This window comes from Anopheles darlingi, chromosome 3 (assembly GCF_943734745.1).
Source record: "Anopheles darlingi chromosome 3, idAnoDarlMG_H_01, whole genome shotgun sequence".
Taxonomy (NCBI): Eukaryota; Metazoa; Arthropoda; class Insecta; order Diptera; family Culicidae; genus Anopheles; species Anopheles darlingi.
Window position 1 is genome coordinate 33,148,746 of NC_064875.1, and position 26,097 is coordinate 33,174,842.

Here is a 26,097-nt window from a genome sequence, read left to right on the forward strand (position 1 = left end):
TACCACCACATAAATGTGAAACTAACAAAGCATTGATTTTTATCAGCCACATTTTCAATTATTGCCTCCAAGCCGGACACTTCCACGCCACATGGAAGGAAACAAAAGTGATAGTAATTCCAAAACCTGGCAAGGACCACACAAATCCAACAAATTATCGACCAATTAGCTTACTCAGTTGCTTAGGGAAAGTTTTTGAGAAAACCATAGCCAATCGAATCTCTGAATACTCCACAGCCAACAACATAATCCAGAAGTCTCAATTCGGTTTTCAAAAATCATTGTCTACAGTACACCAGCTCCAAAGACTCGAAAACATCGTAGTCAAAGCCATGAATAAAAAAAAATCCAGAGGCCTAATAACCCTTGATGCCGAAAAGGCATTCGATTCAGTTTGGCACGATGGGCTCATATACAAACTGTATGAACACAAATTTCCAAAGTACCAAACTAAAATCGTTTCCTCATTCATGAAAGACAGGCTAAACTCAATACATATAAACAATAGTAAATCCAAAATCTACATCCCAGCAGCAGGAGTCCCCCAAAGGAAGCACCCTCTCCCCAATCCTATTCAACATATTTATCGCCGATATTCCTAAGAATCTCAAAGGCACCCAATACCTATTCGCCGATGACATAGCCTTGAGCTACTCCAGTAAAAACCCCGGTCCGATCATTAGAAACCTCAACAACAGCATTGATAGATGCTATGTTGCTTACTGCAATAAATGGAAAATGACCATAAACGCTGAAAAGTCGGAAGCAATATTTTTCACTAGGAACACGAGCGAACGTCACCTCCCAAACAAGCACCTCAAAGTTAAAAACGTTGAAATACCTTGGAACAAATCAGTAAAGTACTTAGGAGTTCATTTAGACTGTAGACTCACATTTCGCACACATATCAACACAACGATCAAATGCGAAAAATATCTAAAAATCCTGTACAGTTTCTTAAACAGAAAATCGAAGCTAAATTCTAAAAACAAGATTTTATTGTACAAATCAATTATCCGCCCCATTCTTACCTACGCGTCACCCATATGTTGGGTGTGTTGGCTGATAGGTGAACGTTCCGGAGACAGCCACAATTTCCCAAATTCGCTCACTCTATGATTGCCTGCTTATCTCGGCCGATCGACAGCCAAAAAGTAGCCCCGCGCCGTCTCAGGAGAGTGTGTGTGTGGACCCTGCGGCACGTGCCCAGTGCAAAGATGGCGTCGCAGAGTGCCACACAAAGGAAGGGAACACCATGGAAGCTGAAATGAGTGTCCTAATAAATCGACTGGAATTCCTAGAATTACGCGCCCGGGTGGCCAATTTGGAGGACCGCCCACATTATCGCCGGCCAAAATTCGAGGAATTCATTGAAAAATTTACCGGCGATGGCCCAGCAGACCGCGTTGAGGTGTGGCTCGAACACTGTCACAGTGTTGCCAAACTTCACCTGCCAATAACAGCTGTCTTCTGTTTACAAACAAACAAGTGGTTTTCTTTTCCAAATCCCGCAAAACAACAAAATGGATCAAAAATCGCACAAAGAAAGCGAGAAACAATTTATAAAAGAATTTATTCAGCTGTATAGAGAGTGCCCCGAGGTGTGGAAAGTGAAAAGCGATGGATATAAAGATCGTAACAAGAGAGACCAGGCATACCTGAAGCTGGTTAACAAAATGAAAGAGTTTGATCCGTGTGCCGATAAAAACACCGTATCGACAAAATTAAACTCGCTGCGCTCGACCTACCGTCGCGAACTAAAAAAAGTTCGGGACAGTATGCGTTCCGGCATCGGTTCAGACGAAGTATATGTACCAAGCTTATGGTACTACAACGATTTAGATTTCTTGCAAGAACAAGAAAATCAAGCACCAGGAGTAACCACACTGGAAGACTACCGGGAGGAGAACCAGGAAGAAGAGGTGTTTAGTGAGGTATGTAACTCTATACAATAATTTATTGTTTAACACGTAGTTTTTTTTCTCGTAGACACCAATTTATTGGACCATGTACCAAAAATTAATTTAGTTAATCAAGTGAACAAAAAGAGTCTTTGTTCATATTATGTTGTTTTGCCAAGCGACAGCACCTTGCTCGCTAGTAAAATAGCGTAAGAAGTTGAGCCTTACTTCTTTTGCCGGTACAGGCGTGTTTCGGCCAGGTAGCGTTTCTAATTGAAGCAATTGGGATTGCTCATCGGAACGCCAGTCAGCATTTGAGATTTCTCCTGTTGTTATGTCCTCAAAATCGTAACCTCTATGGTTGTAGATTGCACCTTTTTTCTTCCGTAAAAAGTTATGCAAGTGTGTGCACGTAAGAACTATTTCTATTGCTTTTTCTGGGCATAAGTTGATTTCGCTCTGAAGGATTCTAAACCGACTGGCTAATATTCCGAACGCATTTTCTACTATACGACGGGCACGACTAAGTCGATAATTAAATATTGCCTGCTCTCTGGATAGATTCTTTCGGCAAAAAGGCTTCATTAAATTATTACTTAGCGGAAATGCGTCATCTCCCACTAAAACGTACGGCTGCGTAATGTCGGTTCCGGTTAAATTGTCTGGCTCTGGAATATGTAGCCGCTTGTTCATAAGACGGCGGTAAAATTCTGTGTTTGAAAACACTCCTCCGTCTGAAACCCTTCCGTTGGTTCCCACATCGACCATTAAGAATTCGTAGTTTGCGTTTACGATTGCCATCAGGACAATACTAAACGAATTCTTATAGTTTCGATAAAATGAACCGGTTCCAGGTGGTTTGTTAATGGTTACATGTTTCCCGTCTATGGCCCCGATACAGTGGGGAAAATTCCATTTTTTTTCGAATTGTTCAGCAACAACCTTCCATTCATTCTGATTTGCAGGAACCTGTAATGATTTAAATTATTAAAATCATAAATTAAGATTTTTTTAGTTTCGATTTAATTACATGTATAGAAAAATACGCTATACACTACATAATTTTCCCCCTAATTTTGTTTTAGATCGATGAACCATCCAGGAGCTCGCTACCGCTGTCGCTACCCGCCTCTAGCCGTAAACGACCAGCTAAAAAAGGCGGTATCGAAGAAATTCAAGAGAAACAAACGAAGTTCATGGAATTGGCATACGAGCGTCCTAAATCTCCTACTGCCCCCACTGATGTCCAAATCACGGCTAATGCATGGGCGGTTGATCTGGCCAAGATGCAGCCAGATCATCAAGCGATCGCAAAGGCATGCATTCAAGAGATACTGAGTGAGGGATTGATGGGCGGTTTAAGCCGCAAATGCATGACACTCAATTGCCAGCCTCAAGTAGTTCATCATCCTATCCCTTACATTCACCCTTCCTACAATTACATGCCACATCAGGTTCAATTTCCAAATGTCCCAACAATAGTTCCATCACCAGCTTCCTCTATCACTTCTCAATCTTCAAACACCATGTTAAACACACCATCAAATTCATGTTCGCCAGTGCCGAGCAATTTTTCAGCCTATGAATAAACAATAGCTGAGTCGAAAACGAACGTGTTTGATTGTTATTTTTTGTGTAGTGGTATAGCGTATAATACCATATAAACAGTTTTATCATATCCACAATATCTTTATATAGATACCTTTATCAATCCTTTCAAAACGATGGTGATAGCCTCACACGTTTCAATTACTATTCTGCCGAGTGTTTGGGGTGCGATGGCTGTCGTAAATTTGAGATCTTCAAAGGTACCTCCGGTGACTAAATACCTTATTGTCGCTAATAAACGTTGCTCGGACGGAATGGCTTCTCTCATCAGCGTATTTTTCTTTGTTATGAGAGGAGCGACCATCGTTAGAAGCTCCTCAAATGTTGTTGGGTCCATTCTCAGATAGTTTTTATAGTCCGATGGTGCGCTTTGCTTCAGCTCCTCCACTAGGCGCCCATGACTATATTGGCTTCTTTTCTGCAGCCAAATCTTCGTCCACTCTCGGTGTTTGCGCTTTTTTATTACCTTTGGTGGCGCCTGATTTGATCCTAAAACCAAAATCATCAAGGCAAGACACTCTTTTTGCGACATTTAGAATCACCAAAACAAGAACAACTAAATACTTTTAGTGCATATGCACTTTCATCCCGGAATTAAGCGAATGGTCAGGTACTGTTTATAACCCTCGAATTGAATGCGCCTTGAAATTGAAGTTGACTTGAAGCTTGGATTTATCCTAACGTTAGTTGAGCAACCGCGAACGTGGGAGGAGCTCCGTGCTTGACGACATGCATGAATGTGGATGCCGGGCTTAAGGCATGAGCGATGCGGAAAAAATGCACACGACCCGTAAACTGCTCGGTGGGACTGCAGCCTTACTTGCTAAAAATGCTGCAGCTGAGAATTATAACGACCTCAAAGGAGAACTTCTCACCACTTTTAAGAAATCGTGGTCGGTTGAAGGTATTTATCGTCGGCTGCGAGCTCGTCGTCTATCTCGGGACGAGACTATCACCAAATATTTCCTGGACATGTTGGAAATCAACGCGAACACTATCGTCGAGAAAGAGTTAATCCCTATTGTGTTAGATGGGATCGGTGACCCCATGAACACCGCTGCTATTCGCTTCACAGCTCGTACTATGGACGACCTGAAAAAGTTTTTGAAGAGCTACGAAGAGATGCGTCCGGTTATTGCGCGCCCAACAGCGAAGCCGGCGCCGATCCCCGATCACAGCAAGATTCGAACGAACGAGGAACAACCCCGCTGCTATAACTGTTCCAAGATGGGACACTACAAGAGCGCCTGTCCTATGCCTCCTCGCCCGAATGGATCGTGCTTCAAGTGCCATCGAATGGGGCACACTTATCGCACCTGCCCCAATCCTGCTGTCACCGCCGTCACCGCCGCTGCCGTTTGCGATGCTGCTGTCCCGGACGCTGCCGTTCATGACGTTGCACTTCATGAGGTGCAACAGGTGAGCCTAATGTTAAAAGATTATGCTAAGCTCATAGATTCCATTAAGATAAGCGCTCTCCTCGATACAGGAAGCCCGATAAGCTTTATTAGCGATCATCTCGTGCCCAAGGAAGCTCTGAAAGATGCCGAAAGAATTAACTACAGAGGACTCGGTGGAGCGCTGCTAAGCTCTCGGGGACGAATTAATTGCGAACTTGATTTATGTGGCCGCAAACAGGACCATTGCTTCTTTATATTGTCTCAAGTTGTCATGTCCCGGCCAATTGTTATTGGTCGTGACCTCCTACAGAAATTCCAAATACAATTGCAATTCGCCAATGAATTGAAACCACCGGAATCTCAGCATAGTGTTTTTGAGGAAATATGTGCCATTAATGATATTGACACCGAGGAAGACTTCTTCTCGGTAGGTAACGAGTTATCCGACGCAGAAAAATCAAACATTCTGGCTATCATTAAGGAAAATTACCTTGATTTTCCCGTCGATCGAATTGTTCCTTCTGAACACCGTATGAAGATAGTCGTCTCCCACGAGTCGCCACTATATTGTAAACCACGTAGATTATCGTACGGCGAGAGGAACAAAGTTAAAGACATTGTGAAAGAACTACTAGAACGTAAGGTGATACAGTCAAGCAGCTCCCCTTATGCGTCTCCTGGGCAGTGCGGGGCTCCCATCCAGGATGCCCTGGCGGCTCAAGACATGATACTTCTGAAGGCCCCAGTAACGCATCGGCAGCGGCATCAGGGAGTAGAAGACCGGCGCCAGAGTGCTTCTGCGCTTCGGACACCTTCATCGTTGGCATTCACTAATGACCTTTTCTCATACACCTTATACACAGGTCAAGCGACATACGCTAATGCCACGACCCTGCGAAACCAACAATGATGGGACAGGAAGTCATGTATACGACTTACTCAGCCACCGCTGTAACCGACGTTTGGTCGGTATTGAAGACCCACTACCACTATTCGTGATGGAACACCACTACCTGCCAAGTCCCCAAACTAGCGATCCCCTACGGCAGGACTATAACTAGACTTAAAGAAATAGGGTTAACCACCAAGCACCCCCGGTATAAGGGTACCGACAGGAGGAAATGCCTGTCCATATACTCTTTACCCATTTCCCATCCTAATAAATACGGCCCAGCCCGTAATATAGTTACGGACATAGTCGCTTCACGGCAGCAGCTTTAACGATCACCACCAACAACGACCAAGAAGACCGTCTAGACGCTACACAGCAGTTTCGCATCCGACGATCTTCAGACGAATCGAAGTCACGGACATAGTCGCTTCACGGTAGCAGTTCCAACGATCGCCACCAACAACGACCAAGAAGACCGTCTAGACGCCACACAGCAGTTTTGCATCCGACGATCTTCAGACGAATCCAGCCTAGACGCGATGTACCAGATTCGCGTCCGATGAATCATCCTGGGTGACGCGAAACCAGCCACACTTATGATCGAGTGACGGAAGCATCGCAGACGTAACCCGATCATGCTGACTTCCCGAATTCACGCGGATAAGAATTAGATCATCGGATAGGACGATGACGTCAAGGTTAGGGAAAGTATAAATAGAGTCAGGGACCAAATCAGCTCAGCTCAGTTCTTCGCCACCGCTCAAACAGTGAACATCTCTGTAAACATCTAGTAGTTTTAATAAATTCCTTTTTTTTTAAAATAAACCCGTAAGCACAAACAACATAAGTATATATCAATTCAAAATAAAAAAACAAACCTCGAAATCGAATGTATCTAACACTCACCCCTTTCATCAGAAAAAAAGTGTAACATTCTTTTTTTAAACCCCAACCACGGAGCAACTTCCATGATCGCAGTCGTGCGGGCGCTTCGCAATACAAGTGTTCTTTTCCGGTGTACCACCAAACCGAATGAATACAACATCCACCGATCAGCGTGTGATTTGTGCTAAGAAACAATTCGCAACCTACCCCTCTTCCACACGTTTAGTGAAAACAGCAGGTACTCGATACGAAGTGAACAGAATGGTGTCCTAACCGTGACGTCACAAGCCATTCATAGCTTTGATTGAAACAAGAGGCAATTAAACTCATGGCTTACAACAGCCTCAAATGCTTAAAACCTCTTTAGAAACAGAGTCACGCAGGAAGCGATGACAGTTTATGAACAAATAATAATAAACAAAATTGAGGGCAAAGCTAGAGACACCATTTGTGCTAATGGGAGTCCGACGAAGTAGGAGCAGGTAGCGGAGATCCTTAAAGCAGTTTACGGTGCTAAATCCGACCTAGCGACTTATCAATCGCAACTGTGGTCGACCAAAATGGAGGACTCAATTCATGTCCACTATAGGAAGATCAAGGAAATACTCCAAAATATGAAAACCTTGTGCAGACAACGAGATGGCTGTACGAAATTGGGAAGGCATAAACTGGTATATCGACAATGAAACCTTGGCAGCTTTTATAAACGAGTTAAATAAACAATATTTTAGTTACGCCCCAAATCAGCCAAACCATTGGAATCGGAAAGTGGAATACGCTTTCCTGTGCAAGTTTCAGAACGCAGAAACTACCAAGCAACGTACCAACGCAGAATTTGCAAAACCAAATAATAATCAACTTACAAAACACAACGTACCTCCACATGAGCAACAGGGACAAAATCCGTGAATTAACAAAAAACCATGAAGACCATAATTGCTCATCAGGCTACAAGTTTTACCATAATCATCATTGTGGTGAAACTAGCTGGACGAAACTTTAAAATTGAAAGAGCTTGAAAGTTGAAGGGCCAAAATATGACACAACGTAGGCAAACGTCACACGGAGGACGCGTTCCTAATTCTTGCGAACATTTTGGATGATGACGACAAGGGTAGGGATAGTATAAATAGAGTCAGGGATCAGACCAAACAGCTCAGTTCTTCACGACCACTCAAACAGTGAACACATCTCAATGAACATCTGATAGTTTAATAAAATCCTTTTTTTAAGCAAACCCGTGAGGTCAGACAACATAAGTGGCGCAGTCGCATAGACCCTTTCTACGCAAGGAAACAGTTTAAGTGGAACAATCATCACTTAATGACAAGTGCAATATTTGGATCTCAACCCGTACTGCCAGTTACACGTACTTTTGCCACCGAGCTTAGTGAGATTGAGCGGTAGCATTGGTCGTAAGGTATAAGATTAATCGAGAATTCAAAGGAGGGCCTCAACACGCAGGAGATTTGTGACGTCCTCATCCAACGAAACTGCATTCAAGCGGTTGGCTTCAGCCATTTAAGATTGGAAAAAGAATAACAGGTACAGTAAAGGTGTGTGGCGACAACAAGCGAAACGATCGGACGTAAGTTACGTGGACAGAGGAGACGCGCGCCGCGCGTTCCACGAGTGCAAGCAAAAACTCGCCGACGCCTGCCTTGCTGGCACACCCCCGACAAGACGTCGAACTATCCCTTTGGGTACACCCAACGGTAGATCTCGATAAAGTGGCGTTTTCCAAGTTCGAAAATGTGATTTCCTTCTTAAGACAAATGACAGACAATGGTTTAGATGAGAAGGATGTTATACAGTTTATAATCAGGAAGATAGACAACGCAATTTCTCGACAGAAAAAAATTTAAAAGGGGTTAGAAAAAGTGTACCTAAGCTGTACAAAAATCGTAGAGTAGCATAGCATGCTAGGGTTAAGAAGTAATGTGATGGAGCAAAGGCTGTATAGTTTAAAATTCCTTTTGTTAGCATTTTTTTTTTTTTTGTAAAATCCATGAATAGAACTAACGCGCTACGAATAAACACTGTTCTTTCTACTAGTGTGATGAAGTAACGAATATTTATGCAATACATGAGCTGATCAATTTTATCATGAATTTATTTATTTAGCACCCCGGAACACGTGCAACGGCCAAAGCAAGATGTTGAACGTGGAGGAAGTATCCCGTGGGTTCGTAGGACCCAGTACCAGCTAAAGCTTCATGCCGCCCTCTACGCAGCGTTCGAGAAAGCCTTCCGACGAAGTTCTACGCAACGCTCTCATCGAGGTGGAGAGTTGATGATACTCTCGACCCCTTACGCACGTGGCTGTAGATGCGCAGATGTTTCGCAGGCGCTCAGTCCACACCATTTCCTGCTTGGAACCTCAGTCGGAAGGAAGCTTTTCGACTATATAGCGGATGACGGAGACGTCCTCTTACACAACTGGCGCACGTCGCAGTACGTAGCTGAGGGATTTTGGCATCGGTGGGTCCGGGAATATTTACCGGTGATCAATTGCAGAGCAAAGTGGCGAGAAGAAGAAGCCAGTTCGGTGAAGATAGGAGACATCGTACTGTTAGCGGACGAAAACCCGTGAGAGTAAGGACGGACGAGTACGATCGGCAACCGTAGGAACGGCGCGTGGGGAATACACGACCGCTCTGTCGCAACAATAGCCGTGTTGAACGTAAAAAAGATGTGATAAATTAAATCGACAGGATAAAGGTAAATGCAGTAAGCAAACTTTATTTTAGGCTTCTGCTTCTACTGCTCGTGTAAATGTTAATAGTAAAAATAAGTGAATAAAAAAGAAAAAGAAGAAATAAGTGAATAAACAAGTCCCAAACTCGCTACCTTCAACTCCAGGAAAAATATCTAATACACACCTCCACGAAAGTGAGGTGAGTGCGAGTGAAGTGAAGGAAGCAAACGTTCGGTTAGGGGCTCCGCCTTAAAAACCAAGTTACAAGCGTCCGGGAAGGAAATCAGAGACATCCTCAAGGGTGCAAAATACGGAGAGTGGGATCGGATCATTGGGTGAAGCGATTTTCTTTTCCACTTTCCACTTTTTAAATATTTTTTTATACTTTTTCAGCAAAACACCGGCAAAGGTGGTAAGAATTCTTAAAAAAAAGTATGGTGGTAGACGTATGTTCGAAGGACGCTACCACCACATAAATGTGAAACTACTTAGGAGGAAAACTACTTAACAGCCCTGTGTTAACGGAATTGTCAGGGTTATCAATTCGTTATCTATGTCAGCGCTGACACGGATTACTATTGATTGCCCCTCAAAACAATTACTTCTTCTTCATTAGCGATGCTTTTTTTGGAAGCTATTTTTTTTCATTCGTCACGCGCATTGTTAGATATTAGGTGGTACCCCTCCACCGTTGCCATAGTGGCAACACAGAAAGCAGCGCCCTCTAGGGAAAGTAAACTAGAGAGGGAAAAGAGATCGATAAATGGAATAGAACTAGATTGGCAAATGGAATAGAAAGGGAATAAAGAGAATCGGAAGAACGATAGGGATTCGAGGGGAAACGGTCAGTCGAAAAGAGTCAAGCGAGAAAGGCAGTATTTTCTTTTGAGTATGCAGATATACCTTTACGAATAAAAGGAATACTTCAAAAATCTGCTGCGAATACTCGTTTCACTTATTTCGATTCATTACACGCATGATAACCCATTTCAATCGGGTTTTACTTATGCTACGTGCTTTTATCGGAAGAACAAACTGCTGGCTGAGCGCGAAGCGGGGCGTGTCGCCGAAGTGTTCGGCACACTAGCCCAACGATTGTGATGCCGAAGCGGCCCAGGCGTGCGGCCGCGTCGTCGGCTCGAAGCGGCTGATGAGAGCGAAGACCTAAAGTCCAGGCTAGCTTCTAATGAAGCCAGCCTGGTTGGTCGCTCTCCGAGAATTGGTGACATCTCTCGTCTCCGGCCTGCAAAGCGAGCGAGATGCGCTTCGAACAGAGCTGGCCGAGATCAAGCGTCAAGTGGCTACGAACGATCGGCCACTGACCCAGCAACGAGGGCGGCCGCAACCGATGCCGCGTACACGGCACACGACGAACGTGACCTTGGACGAAGCACATCGATGCAAAGCGGAACATGAGTCACTCGAGAAGATCACGCACACCGCCCGATGACCCTCAAGTCAAGCCAGCAGCAGGCAAAACATTTCGGGGCGTGTACGATGTGATCCGCACCATCGAGGAACTTAACGAAAACGCTTCTCGAAACGAAACGAAATGACACGTTGATGATAACAATGAAGCGGTCGGCGGATAAGCCCGCGACCTACGCCAACACCACACTTCGCTCATCGGGAAGGCCGCCGACATCTTGTCCCATGGCTGCTCTGCTCGTGAACTGATATCCGGCGATATGGTTGCATAAAATGGAAGAATGTTGGCCACCGCAAAGTATTGCGCCAAGTGTACCCACAAATGAAGAGGTTGAGCAAGAGCAAGCCATGCTCGCTACCCAAACTCGTGAGGCTCACGAGATGTTTACAAAATGTTCTTCGTATCATACTCTGCTCAATGTGATAGAATTCGCTCTTAGATACCTGCAGGTGAAGGAATTGGCGTCGGTCAAAATGAGTTTGTCCAAGCTGGTGCAGGCAGAAGCATTTCCCGAAGAGGTTAAAGCATTACGAAAAGGATTCCTGCCGGACAAGTCGAAGCTGCGACTACTCAGCCCATATCTTGATGCTCAAGGTGTAATCCCCACGTAGGTGGCCGGTTGTGCCTGTTCCCCGAGTCTTATGAAGTTAAGATGGCTCTTAATCGATTTATGTCCCAACGAAACAAACCAGAACACATTTACTCTAATAACGCCACGAATTTCATCGGAGCCAAGAATGAGCTTGTGGCCACCTCGACGTCACGGTTGAAATTCGAGAAATAATCGTTAAACGATTCAAGCGGCGTTGGATATTAAGCTGGCTTCGGACTAGCCTTCCTGTAACGATCGACCGGATCGGACGTGTTCCAGAACGATTCCGGATACCTCCTTGCTTTCGACTGCAAGTGTTATGTGATTAATAAAAAAAACCTCCGAAGCTGTGTCCAACTGATTAAAGTAAAAAGTGGGAATCGAAAGGAACGCGTTCAAATCTATTCGAGAAGACGAATTACAGCAGTTGCCCCAGAACAGGTTGAATTTCTATCAATGGATTCAAGCCCATACTCAACGGTTCTGGCACCAGTGGAGATACCAGTATCTGAAGAAGCTGCAGATACCGATAACGACGAAGCCCCAAGGGCAGCATTTGATGATTGGCGATGTGATCATCCTGAAGGACGAAAGCCTGCCTACTCCTGGGCCATTGGTCCGTATTGTGGACGTGCATCCCGGACTCTATGGTATCGTTCGAGTGTTTACATTAAAGACTGCTGACTAAATGTTGAAAATATTTCACGGTGGCCGGTATGTTAGGCTCCATAAGTTAGTTTTAATTTGAAGTTTAATTCTGACAAGACAAGACACAGAAATAGTTTTCACTCAAGAAGGGCGAGTCAGGGCGAGGCAGGGCGAGTAAGGTTACAGCACGCTTTTCTCGACTGAGGAACAGCGCGCGTTAACGGATACGCTCGTAAGTAATGGCTATGGAAAACCCGCAGGACGAACTGATCCGCCTACAGCTGGAACGGGTGCAGCTCAAGCAGGACACGACAGGAGATGCAGCCGCCCAGAAAAACGAAGAGCCACCAACCGCCTACTCCGTAAATCGGGTGGCGATAAAGATAGGTCCTTTATGGCAGAAATTCCTGAATTATGGTTCGCGCAGCTGGAGGCGCAGTTCGCGTAATGTGGCATAACGAAAAAGCTAACCAAATACTACCATGTGCTGGCAGCCATCGATTCGGAGGTGCTTGATTGCTACTCTGATATCGACGACCAGAGCGGTGCCGAAAATCTCCGAAACTATGCTGTCCCTCGTACATTTTGCGGAACAGGCAGACCAGCTGGCAGAGATTGTTCGGCCGCAGCACGTCAGCAGCAGGGGTAAAAATGGATAATAACTAAAAGACAAGTTTTGGAAATAAAACCCCAATAGCACACATAACACCAAGATCATCAACGTCACCCCAGAGTCTTGGTGGGACGTGAAAATTGAAAAGGCAAGGGAGAAAAACAAGGCCGCGGATACTGACTTATCTGCACCGGGTGCCTCGGTCTGCCTGAAATGAATGGTGTTACTTTTCTTAATTTAGCGCTTACTTTTGTTGAATAAAAGGCTTCTCAGTCTTGTTCGATGTAAGTAATTCGTTTTCCATTTTCGGGAATTCGCTGCGTCGAGCTCTGTTAAAAAAAAAACATATCGTGCTATAAAACCAATACTGAAATGTTTCATCGATCACAGTACCTCAATATGTAGATCACGCAGCATAAGTCTCATTTAGTATCGGTCAAAGGTCTGAAATTAAGGATCAAAATAAAAGGATAAATTAACTCAAAAGTACTTCACAAACGAATAACACCTGTACAACTTACCTCAAAATCACAACGATTTTAAGAAACACGTCATTTATGGCCAGATAAGCTGGTGCCTCAATTATGGCAAGATAATATGTTGCCTCATTTATGGCAAGATAAGCTGGTGCCTCATTTATGGCAAATGCTTTTCGAGCCAACCCTGGCTGCTAAAGAAAAAAAGGCTGGATAAACAACATAAACACAACCGTCACACTTTTATAATGCATCCGTACCTTGTGCCGGCAAAACACAATTCCGAAAACCGAACTGCTTCCTAGAGTTCGGTATGTATCATCCTGGCGATATTCTGCAGTCACGCAATATTCCTCAAACACATCCTCATATTACACCAAAGCACGACCCCGAGATCCGGGCCAAAGAAAAACAAAATAAACACACACAAGCAACTGGTGGTTTTGCTTCAAACCGATTCGTTCGCATAGCAAACACGAACGCACGCACGCACACAATAAATTAGATTTTATTGCAAAACCACCATTTTGTTGCTACGCAAGAATTCGCAAAGCATTAGGCACATATATTTTCCTCACAAACAAAACCAAAGGTTACTGGGTTTTATCTATTCCATGCTTGTCCGTTTCTTCTAGCAACACTTTTCCACAGCAACGAAATGAGCTGTCACCTATTGAAGCACACACACGCACACGCACAGAACCTCGTGGCTGGAGCAGTAGAAAACATGCATTCTACATGCAAAACAGCTGCGATTTCTCTGATTTCTGATTTTTGATCAGAGAAAAGTGCGACACAGTGATTACACTAATCACTGCACTAAAATGTACGGCATTAAAACAACGCCGAACCACATGCCCTCAGCGAGCCACGCGTAGCACAACCAACAGCCAGAACGAACACTTCACGACTGCATGAGCGAACATCACTATTCAACGCATTTGGCAATGTGGCGGTCCTTTTCTAACGTCGTCTATTGAGAGCAATCAACTCTGCAGAGAAACCTTATTCCAGCAAGCTAGAGAGAGAGAAATCAAACTATTGTCAAGCGTCGCGTCGAAATTGGCGCTATTTTTTAATGCCACGGCTATAATAACTAAAACTTGTGTTTTAGAAACATGTAAAAGATTTGCACGACCGCTTAAGGGGCCATCATGTTTCATGAGTTCGCCTGCTTCGGCGAGGATTCCCTAGCGAACGAGGAAGGCTTTTCGTTGGAAACAACGGTTGCAAATGCGGTCGTGCATTTGCATAGGTGCGGTTCACAGCCCTTGGAAACATTATTTAAAACCAACCGCGTAATTGGTCGAAAAACGACAAAAGATCTGCAAAGGATCGACAAAGGGACTCGCTTAAGCGCGTTGTATGGGCATTCTACAGGGAAATGCGATTAAAACAAATGAAATGCCAATTCGACATGAAAAAAACATCACAATAATCCTATTTGATGTTTCGCGAAAGAATGATAATGTTTGTTGGAAAGAAGGAGGTCTTCCATCAAGTTTTGTTATTTGCGTTTCGATGTTCATCGCACATAATGTTGCATTGTGAAACTAGATTCCTCATTTTGATCTTCCAATTAGCGATTCCAGATTTGACAATTGTCTTGTGTTCCTGTCTCTTGTTCCTCCGCTTCTTTGGGTTCGCAGTGTCCTTGGATGATTTTGAAAGACGAATAGTGGATGCCGATACGTAGCACTCGTTGCACCTAAAAATACGATGTATTATTTCTTATCTTTGGCTTAGTGAGATCTAATGCGACTTGTCTTGGTCTGAGCAACAATTGTACTTGTATGCAGTTTTCTTTAAAAACCAAAACGTGTACGATCATGTTCGTTCCATTCGTTGCTAAAACGGACCACGATTTCGTATTTTATCATTATTCTGAAATGATTGAAATAACAATTATTCCCTAGCGTGATTTATCACCTATTATGGCAACACAATGCACCCGATAATTACAACATTGTTTTAATCGCAGTTTCTATTATTCTATTACTATATATATTATGGCCAGAGTGATTTTCTTGAAAGAATTTGATTAGTTGAGCTCACCAGTAAACGACATGGATTATTTCATTTTTGCCGGTTTGTGTTTTTATGATTGATTTTTGTTTCCGCGCGTTGTCCAGCAACAAAGCAATTCTGCGAATACGGCTCATAAGGGCGTGCAGCGCACGGTAACGACGATTGTTCCCGGGTCGACGATTGACGAACGGGTAACAGCGCACCAAGCAGTGGCTGGACCAGCGGGCAGTGCACATGTGATCGGGGGTAGACGAACGTATTAGACAAATAACTGACCGGGTTATGGATGTATTAAACCCTGCAGTTGGGTTCGGACCATTTGGTCTAATTTCCATTCGTATTTTTGTTATATCTTCAAAACTAACAATCCAATGGGCTTGAAAATTTCAAAATGGTATTTTTTTCAGTAGATGACCATAAATTCGTAAAAAAATGAAAGGGGACGAGAAATAAAAAAAAACTTACGTTTGTCAATCATTCTGCTGATGAAACCAGCCTTGGAGTCGATGATCGTTCCTGCATGTATTCAAGGGCCAAATGAAGTGTAATTGTCGTAAAAATCGTGTCCGTTTACGAAACACATCATGTGGACCCCACGATGGATCGATTTCAGAAAATATAACGTATGCATTCAAAGCTGAATTGTCTATTATATTTGCGAACACCAAGGATAGCCATCGGTTTTTTTCTTCGTGAACTACAGCAGTCGATCATTTGGCCTACCGTATCTACACCACCTTATTATCAAAACATTTTTTTCCATCACCGTTGCATTATACTAATCATTATAATGCAATATCGATCTAACGTTTTGTTAATCAAATCTAACGTTTTGTCGAATTTTAATAGCTGACAATTTTAGGTTTTCTCTTTGGCCCCTTGGTAATTTTTGGTTGCGAATGCAGAGTGCTCAATAAATCATGCCTTGTTCTTCTGGCCTATTAATGATACCAATGTGGTGGTTCTATCAAATGAAATGTTGATGCGTACAACGATGATGTGTACAATTCTTTTCGAATTCGAGCAATTTCGGCAGAATGAAAGTTTTGTTCTTTCGAACAGTGCCGACGAGGTAATCTGGTTTCTTTTGGAATTTCCAGTAGCTGACTTCCCGAGATACGGCTGTATTTTCCAAATTATTCGACTGATAACCAAAACTTCAAACCGTATTTAGCCGGCTTAGAATTTATCGGTGCTCCAGTTTCAGCTATTGACATCATCAAAACGTAATGCACTTCCAATCTTTTGAAATCTGTCTTGCGATATAATAGAATGAAACAAAGGGCGAGCAAATTTAGCATCAAATAATCGCGCACATCTTCATTCTTTCCTCCGTATTGCGCAAAAAGAATATACACTTTGACCCAAATGGTCCAAAAATACACTTTGGACCAAATGGTCCACGAACCCGGTTAACGTAATTTTGTTTATCCCAACTGCAGGATTAATTGTTTATCAAACGACGGCTATCAAAATGACATACTGTAATATTCGTGGCATAATAATTTTTTTTAAATAAACTTTATTTCTTTACTTTGTTAGTGAGTGAGTATGGGAGGTTAGTGTGAAGAACCGAACGCCTTGAACCCCTAAACTCTCGGATTTGTTCTGATTCCGCGCGGCGTTGATGTTGTCGTTCATGAAGTTTCACGTTCGTCATCCATGAGTCATCGTCACTAGCTGCCGTTGTCTAGGAACATGCTCTGTCGTGTTCCAGCGAGTTGTCCTTGGATCGAAGATGCTGTATGGTGATCACTCCGGATGTTTATATTAACATCTGCGAAGATGGGGGGTTTAATTACCAAAATCACTCAGTTGTGACGATATTGTTCTGGTCGATTTTAGAACGTACTCTCCCTCGGTCAATTTGAATTTGTCAACAAGTTATGATTCTTGGTTGTTGATAGTAGCATATTTAAATTGTATGTGTATCGATTCGATGTATTGTATAAATCGGAATTGGTTCAATTCTCAGTACAGAGTATCTGTTATTTCTAGATTTTAGAATTTTTATCAGCGATTGTATCTGATGATTGTGATGAATTGCTATCGCTTCCAAGTATATATAAGCTTGATCGTATCTATTTATGTTAAACTGCGTCGAGATCATTAGAGTTGGGACCAGATGAACGGATGAAATCTTGGATTTCTTTTGCTTGTACTACTAAGAGGTACTTGTTTGCTTAAATTTAGACAAGGATCACTTAAAAACTATGTAGAAAATTTAATGAGGAAACAAAACATAAAAAAAAGAAAAGGAATGGGTAGGAAGGAAAAACGGAAAGATAAAGATGAGCGGGATCTTTGATTGTTACAGCTCAGACCTGGGAATTTGTGGCGAAGAGAGCGTTGTGGCGAAGAGGACGAATTGTTCAAATTCTTTGTTAACTGTGATTTGTTTGTAAACATTTGGATTTTTATACAAAAATTTGGTTGGTTATACGAGGCTAAATCAAATATAAACGAGACTTTTTGTCCTACGGTCACAAAAATGAAGATAGAACGTTCCCGATTTTAAAGTTTTTTGGGTGGTTTGTCAGGAGTAGGAAAAAAGCGATGTATCGCCTCATTGACTGGCTCAGTGTCCACAGTATCGATTTTGGACCAAGAAGTACTTTCGTCATTTCCGCAATATATTACTACCATGATCGAAAAATAACCGGAATTTATTTAAAAAAAAAGACATTTTTATCCTCAAAATCCTAGTTGTTCCCTTCAAAGCAGTCTCCGTCTGCTGCGATGCACTTGTGTCAGCGTTTGATCCACCCCTCCAAGCTTTTCTGGAAGTCGGTTTTTAGTCATTTATCATTAACCGCCATAGCGTTCAGACGTGTTTATCGGCACTCCCTGAGTTGCACCGCGTTTAGCATATTTGTTTCGTGATCTCCCGTTCTCAAGTTATTCGTGTCCCATCAGCTTTGTCGTGTCCTCAATGTTCTTCTGGTTTTGATCGTCAGTGACCAACCGGGAAGTCATATTTTCGGCGCGCGGTCGAACTCTCGACGCCGCGTCCCATCGTTCATCGACCCCGAGCCGATATTCCGCATTAGTGTTTGTTCTCGATCTCGTCGTTCACTATTAACACACTGCACACCCTGTAGTGTCTACTGTGGCTGCCTTTGTGCTACACCTACATTCTTCCGTTTGTTTTTGTTTTTGGTTTTTGTTTGGATCATGGCCGTCACTTGCAAGAGTTGCGATCACCCGGTGTCTGATTCGAACATGTTCCTGTGTGACGGGCAGTGTAAGGGGATGTTCCACTACGACTGCCTTGGTCTGTCTAGTGCCGCTTGCAAGGAACTCAAAAACAAGGACACCCTGCTTCGGTGGCTGTGCCAGGAATGTAACTAGCTAAGCAGGAGGGTTCACCAGGACCTAAAGAAAAAAGTCTTGCTTGAAGTCACCAGGCGCATCACTGAGGCTACTGAACTTAAGGCCTCCCTGCTGGATGATTTTGAACAGCGCGTCACCGCAGCGTTACTGGCCCACAGTTCGCGCAAGGGCGCCGTGGTCTCTGGCAGCTCAGCACTATCTGACAATTCAGCACTTGCTGGTTTCAGAGAGCCTCAGATTCCCTCAATCACTCCGCTACCGAACACTCACCTACCGTTGGGATGTATAGAGTGGCACTAATCAACGCTCCTAAACGCAGGCTACTGGACCGTTCTCCGCCAACCTGCCCCGCAAACAATACTCTAACTCATTGGACTGCCGCCGGTTGTTCCCCTGACCGCACGGTGCGTACGGTTGCACCGCGTGCACCGAGGTTCTGGCTGTACCTCTCACCAGATAACACCATAGGCCACTACGGATGAATTAACAAAAATGGTCAAAAAACGCTCAACTCGTCTGATGTGGTTGTTTATAACCGCACACCCCGCGACCGTGACCCGAAAGCACTGACTTACATCTCCTTTAAAGTTGGAATCAACTCTAAACTCCGTGACGGAGCACTCTCGCCGAGCACGTGGCCTGAGGGAATTATGTTCGGCGAGGTCGTGCCAAGAAACAACAGGATGCACCAAAATTTTTGGCGTCCTGCTTCGGCACCACCTACTCTACCGCTGAACATCATAGACAGCATAGAGGTCGTTTCTCAAACCCCAACAAGCCCTCCGATCGACACGACACTCACCAGCCTTACGCAAATAACGGATCAAAGCCAACCGAACCTCGACTAGGACTGTTCTCGACTGGCTCTGGATTATCTATTTACTACCAGAATGTACGAGGATTACGAACACGTATCGACACGCTCCGTCTCAATCTCACTGAACATGCCTAACACTTCATCTACACGGGCGCGAGAAAGCTGAAAATGAGATGAGAATGAAAAAGGCGAGAATATCAACTACCTTTCCTCAGCAGACTGGGATATGCTTTATGACGACAAGCTATCAGTTGATGGGGCAGTGCTTTTCTTCACCGATACGATCCTAAATCCTATCGATGCCGTGGTACCGCGCCATGCTCCAAGGGGCCACCCACCCTGGTCCAATAAACCGCTGAGAAAGATTAAGAGACGTAGGAACCGCGCTCGTGAACAGCTTTAGTGTCACTGCACACCTAACAACCGCTCTATTTCCACGCCCTATGCAAATCCCACCGCTCGCTGAATCGTCTCCTATACCGGAAGTATATTTTGAAAAGGCAACAGGATTTAACCCGGATCCCGCAATCGTTCTGGAATTTCGTCAACTCCAGACGACGTGAACGTCAAGACCCCCCCCCCCCCCCCCCCCCCGGCATCGAATATAAAAGTCACTTCTCATCCTCTGACCTGGCTAAAAGTGAAGCCTTCGCCGCGCGATTTCGCGATGTCTACACTCGCACTAATTTAGATAGCTTTGTAATCGAAGGGGCAACCTCTCACGCACCCAGCGACGTCTTATCGCTTGTGTCTGTAGAAGTCAACGATCATACGGTCAGCAGGATTTAGGGGTTACACTTAACCACAAACTGACATTTCACAGACACCACGAAGACATTATTAGCCGCGCCAACAGATCACTAAGACTGCTCATACGTATGACGCGTGAATTTGACGACCCAATGTGTGTTAAAACCCTGTATTATGCGTTAGTTAGGCCCATATTGGAGTAATGTTCGATTGTCTGGACCCCCTACCAGGACGAATGGATCGCGCGTATCGAGGCCATCCAAAGAAAGCTCACGCGTTACGCTATAAGAAAACTTCGCTGGGACGATCCCTCTAACCTACTTCAATACAACTGGCGCTGATTTCTTCTGGGTCTTGAACAATTGAACTTGTTGTCCGACGTCGGAACCACCAATGTTCTTTCATTGCTGGGCTTCTGACCGGTTCAATTGATGCGCCTGCTTTACTGCGGAAAGTATTTCTCTCGGTTCCTCGCATTACCTCTAGACACCACAACTACCTGGCAGTTCAACGTTGTAACCGTCATTTGTACGTTGTAACCGTACACGTCATTTGAGCCCATGGCGGCCATGTCCAGTTCATTTAATGCGGTTTATTCGCAGTTCGACTTCAACATTAACTTACCCACGTTCAAAGAGCGACTTCGTCACACTAGACTATCTTCACTAGCTGTTTAAGCGCCATAATTTACGTAAGACTTTCTTGTGACTTTGTAAATAAACCGTATTCATGTAGCCAGCTGTGGCCGATGAATTAATTGTACAAATATACAAATATACAAATACTAGCATGTCCCGCGTGCGTCGCTACGCGTAGAAGATTAGGTTTTACTAAAATGTTCTATTTCTTTGAGTTTCTACTTTGTGCGTTATAATTGTTGTTAATATTTGCCGATGATTGAACCTTAGTTACATGATCGCCAACCATGGTTTTGATCCTATTTTTGAATTTCGAGGATTGATCAGCTACTATTACTAAACTATCATTGGCAGTTGATACTCGGCTGGTACGCTTCCGTTTTGCCTGCGAAGGAATCGTAAGCATTCCGGTACACCGACTAATGGAGACTGTTTGTTTTGTATGTAATCCCGTCGCCTTTAATTCCTCCTCGCTTTTGAGGGACTATCGAGCTCAGGTTTATTGTCGTGGGTGCTAGGCCCTCGGAAAGGGGTCTCTTCGCTTTTGGGATATTATTGGTCTCGCAAAGAATTTGGCGAAAAAGGGGTTTTCTAATCCCCTTTATTCGCAAGTCTCCTGCCCTTTTACACCCCCCGTCTGCCGGGGTCCTTCTGGGGAACACATGTAATGACTCATTTCTCCAATAACTGAGTTGAGCTCCTAACGTTACCACCTGGAGTTTGGACTCCGCGCAACAGCACTTATGATAATGTTAATAGTTGGCCTTTCAGTATAAATTCGACATGAATGCCATTTTTTTTAGCTAATGATGTAGTTAATGCTTGCAAATAAACTATAGAATTCAACATGAATAGGAATGTTTCGTGTTTTCATCCATACGGCTGGATATCGGTATCTGACTCGACGATTGAAAATATCTGGATTTTTCATATTGCACTCCATTTATCATTGTTCTTTGGGGAAAGTGCGGATTTTTTTACCTCCTACTAAAAGTGCAATCGAGTATCGAGTATACATAATTTGTTGATCTTTGATGAAATTTCGAAATTTCGAATTGTGCATATTGCCCCAGTATGCTTAAACCGGTTTTAACTAAGCCTTCTAGGATAAAATTCTCATCAATTCAATTAATTCGCGCTGTCAACGCTCCCTGGCGCTCAGTATTGCAACTACTGTTCGGTGATTTAGTGGATTTTCAAAAAATCATTAAAAAATAACTGTTTGAGCTAGGGCTATGAAAATTTGAGAGTATTAGTTTTTTTGTATGAAAAATCTAAGAAAAATATCAAATCAAAGGTTAACAGAAAGTTACGGAAAATAATTTTTCTATTTTTTGAATAACTTAAGTAATGGGAATGAAATATAGTTTACATCCGATTCTGATACCTACAGAAGATACACACAAAGTTTGGTTCGAATCGGTTCAGCCGTTTCGGAGGAGTTTGGACACAAAAAAATGTGACACGAGATTTTTATATATATAGATACAAATTTGTTATAGCCATTAGTACATCCAGCGTACTTTGCTTTATGGCCTCAACTCACTCTCTCTCTCAAAACGAGTTTCTCGTAGTGGTTTTTTGAGTCGATCGAATATGAAGAAGTCACATCGTGCGATATCAGGTGGATTTGCCAGTTGTTGAATGGTATCGTCATGGAGAATCCACGAGTTGTTACCCCATAAAGCAGGTTTTTTTTATGGGGAACGGATCCGAATGATGTGTTGGCGGTCTCAGCTATCTTCCTTATCGTCAATTAGCAAATTTCGATTAACAATTGTCGGTTTTCATCACTGTTTTCATCAGTTTTCGATGTCAATGGCCTTCCAGGACGAGAATTGACCTCAACAGCCTCACGGCCACTTTGAAAGGGTGTTTTCTTCGCTCCTCTTCTCCTCGCCACAAATTCCCAGGTCTGAGCTGTAACAATCAAGGATCCCACTCATCTTTGTCTTTCCGTTTTTCCTTCCTACCCATTCCTTTTCTTTTTTTGTGTTTAGTTTCCTCATTAAATTTTCTACATAGTTTTTAAGTGATCCTTGTCTAAATTTAAGCAAACAAGTACCTCTTAGTAGTACAAGCAAAAGAAATCCAAGATTTCATCCGTTCATCTGGTCCCAACTCTAATGATCTCGACGCAGTTTAACATAAATAGATACGATCAAGCTTATATATACTTGGAAGCGATAGCAATTCATCACAATCATCAGATACAATCGCTGATAAAAATTCTAAAATCTAGAAATAACAGATACTCTGTACTGAGAATTGAACCAATTCCGATTTATACAATACATCGAATCGATACACATACAATTTAAATATGCTACTATCAACTACCAAGAATCGTAACTTGTTGACAAATTCAAATTGATCGAGGGACAATACGTTCTAAAATCGACCAGAACAATATCGTCACAACTGAGTGATTTGGGTAATTAAACCCCCCAACATCGCAGACGTTAATATAAACATCCGGAGTGATCACCATACACAGCATCTTCGACCCAAGGACCACTCGCTGGAACACGACAGAGCATGTTCCTAGACAACGGCAGCTAGTGACGATGACTCATGGATGACGAACGTGAAACTTCATGAACGACAACATCAACGCCGCGCGGAATCAGAACAAATCCGAGAGTTTAGGGGTTCAAGGCGTTCGGTTCTTCACACTAACCTCCCATACTCAGTCACTAACAAAGTAAAGAAATAAAGTTTATTTAAAAAAAATTATTATGCCACGAATATTACAGTATGTCATTTTGATACCCGTCGTTTGATAAACAATTAATCCTGCAGTTGGGATAAACAAAATTACGTTAACCGGGTTCGTGGACCATTTGGTCCAAAGTGTATTTTTGGACCATTTGGGTCAAAGTGTATATTCTTTTTGCGCAACACGGAGGAAAGAATGAAGATGTGCGCGATTATTTGATGCTAAATTTGCTCGCCCTTTGTTTCATTCTATTATATCGCAAGACAGATTTCAAAAGATTGGAAGTGCATTACGTTTTGATGATGTCAATAGCTGAAACTGGAGCACCGATAAATTCTAAGCCGGCTAAATACGGTTTGAAGTTTTGGTTATCAGTCGAATAATTTGGAAAATACAGCCGTATCTCGGGAAGTCAGCTACTGGAAATTCCAAAAGAAACCAGATTACCTCGTCGGCACTGTTCGAAAGAACAAAACTTTCATTCTGCCGAAATTGCTCGAATTCGAAAAGAATTGTACACATCATCGTTGTACGCATCAACATTTCATTTGATAGAACCACCACATTGGTATCATTAATAGGCCAGAAGAACAAGGCATGATTTATTGAGCACTATGCATTCGCAACCAAAAATTACCAAGGGGCCAAAGAGAAAACCTAAAATTGTCAGCTATTAAAATTCGACAAAACGTTAGATTTGATTAACAAAACGTTAGATCGATATTGCATTATAATGATTAGTATAATGCAACGGTGATGGAAAAAAATGTTTTGATAATAAGGTGGTGTAGATACGGTAGGCCAAATGATCGACTGCTGTAGTTCACGAAGAAAAAAACCGATGGCTATCCTTGGTGTTCGCAAATATAATAGACAATTCAGCTTTGAATGCATACGTTATATTTTCTGAAATCGATCCATCGTGGGGTCCACATGATGTGTTTCGTAAACGGACACGATTTTTACGACAATTACACTTCATTTGGCCCTTGAATACATGCAGGAACGATCATCGACTCCAAGGCTGGTTTCATCAGCAGAATGATTGACAAACGTAAGTTTTTTTTTATTTCTCGTCCCCTTTCATTTTTTTACGAATTTATGGTCATCTACTGAAAAAAATACCATTTTGAAATTTTCAAGCCCATTGGATTGTTAGTTTTGAAGATATAACAAAAATACGAATGGAAATTAGACCAAATGGTCCGAACCCAACTGCAGGGTTTAATACATCCATAACCCGGTCAGTTATTTGTCTAATACGTTCGTCTACCCCCGACCACATGTGCACTGCCCGCTGGTCCAGCCACTGCTTGGTGCGCTGTTACCCGTTCGTCAATCGTCGACCCGGGAACAATCGTCGTTACCGTGCGCTGCACGCCCTTATGAGCCGTATTCGCAGAATTGCTTTGTTGCTGGACAACGCGCGGAAACAAAAATCAATCATAAAAACACAAACCGGCAAAAATGAAATAATCCATGTCGTTTACTGGTGAGCTCAACTAATCAAATTCTTTCAAGAAAATCACTCTGGCCATAATATATATAGTAATAGAATAATAGAAACTGCGATTAAAACAATGTTGTAATTATCGGGTGCATTGTGTTGCCATAATAGGTGATAAATCACGCTAGGGAATAATTGTTATTTCAATCATTTCAGAATAATGATAAAATACGAAATCGTGGTCCGTTTTAGCAACGAATGGAACGAACATGATCGTACACGTTTTGGTTTTTAAAGAAAACTGCATACAAGTACAATTGTTGCTCAGACCACGACAAGTCGCATTAGATCTCACTAAGCCAAAGATAAGAAATAATACATCGTATTTTTAGGTGCAACGAGTGCTACGTATCGGCATCCACTATTCGTCTTTCAAAATCATCCATGGACACTGCGAACCCAAAGAAGCGGAGGAACAAGAGACAGGAACACAAGACAATTGTCAAATCTGGAATCGCTAATTGGAAGATCAAAATGAGGAATCTAGTTTCACAATGCAACATTATGTGCGATGAACATCGAAACGCAAATAACAAAACTTGATGGAAGACCTCCTTCTTTCCAACAAACATTATCATTCTTTCGCGAAACATCAAATAGGATTATTGTGATGTTTTTTTCATGTCGAATTGGCATTTCATTTGTTTTAATCGCATTTCCCTGTAGAATGCCCATACAACGCGCTTAAGCGAGTCCCTTTGTCGATCCTTTGCAGATCTTTTGTCGTTTTTCGACCAATTACGCGGTTGGTTTTAAATAATGTTTCCAAGGGCTGTGAACCGCACCTATGCAAATGCACGACCGCATTTGCAACCGTTGTTTCCAACGAAAAGCCTTGCTCGTTCGCTAGGGAATCCTCGCCGAAGCAAGCGAACTCATGAAACATGATGGCCCCTTAAGCGGTCGTGCAAATCTTTTACATGTTTCTAAAACACAAGTTTTAGTTATTATAGCCGTGGCATTAAAAAATAGCGCCAATTTCGACGCGACGCTTGACAATAGTTTGATTTCTCTCTCTCTAGCTTGCTGGAATAAGGTTTCTCTGCAGAGTTGATTGCTCTCAATAGACGACGTTAGAAAAGGACCGCCACATTGCCAAATGCGTTGAATAGTGATGTTCGCTCATGCAGTCGTGAAGTGTTCGTTCTGGCTGTTGGTTGTGC

The 26,097-nt window shown here is 43.0% G+C and overlaps 2 protein-coding genes across 4 annotated transcripts in view; one reads left to right on the forward strand and one right to left on the reverse strand.

The window, feature by feature from the left end:
- Positions 1–14,011, reverse strand: part of LOC125956176 (uncharacterized) — a 60,409-nt gene extending 46,398 nt beyond the window's left edge. Inside the window, exons 1-4 of one of the 3 annotated variants that reach the window (XM_049687792.1) lie at positions 13,403–14,011; positions 13,188–13,333; positions 13,060–13,110; positions 12,915–12,995 (exon numbers count right to left, since the gene is read on the reverse strand). The gene's annotated coding sequence lies outside the window, so the exon portion shown is untranslated. Of the gene's footprint in view, positions 1–12,914; positions 12,996–13,059; positions 13,111–13,187; positions 13,352–13,402 lie in introns of all 3 variants that reach the window. The other 2 variants (XM_049687794.1, XM_049687793.1) reach the window with 2 other exon arrangements.
- On the forward strand, positions 1,524–5,309 carry LOC125955454 (uncharacterized). Its single transcript, XM_049686588.1, has 4 exons — positions 1,524–1,934; positions 2,987–3,452; positions 4,585–4,928; positions 4,999–5,309. Exons 1-4 carry the CDS (start codon positions 1,524–1,526, stop codon positions 5,008–5,010), a joined length of 1,233 nt encoding a protein of 410 aa, XP_049542545.1. The 3' UTR covers positions 5,011–5,309.
- Positions 14,012–26,097: the final 12,086 nt, after the last annotated feature.

Bases quoted from the DNA above. Each gene is read 5' to 3' on its own strand.
- LOC125955454 (XM_049686588.1), top strand. From the start codon at position 1,524: ATGGATCAAAAATCGCACAAAGAAAGCGAGAAACAATTTATAAAAGAA. The intron at 1,935-2,986 runs GTATGTAACTCT...ATTTTGTTTTAG, and splicing joins AAGAAGAGGTGTTTAGTGAG to ATCGATGAACCATCCAGGAG. The intron at 3,453-4,584 runs GTTCGCCAGTGC...TTCGCTTCACAG, and splicing joins AAACACACCATCAAATTCAT to CTCGTACTATGGACGACCTG.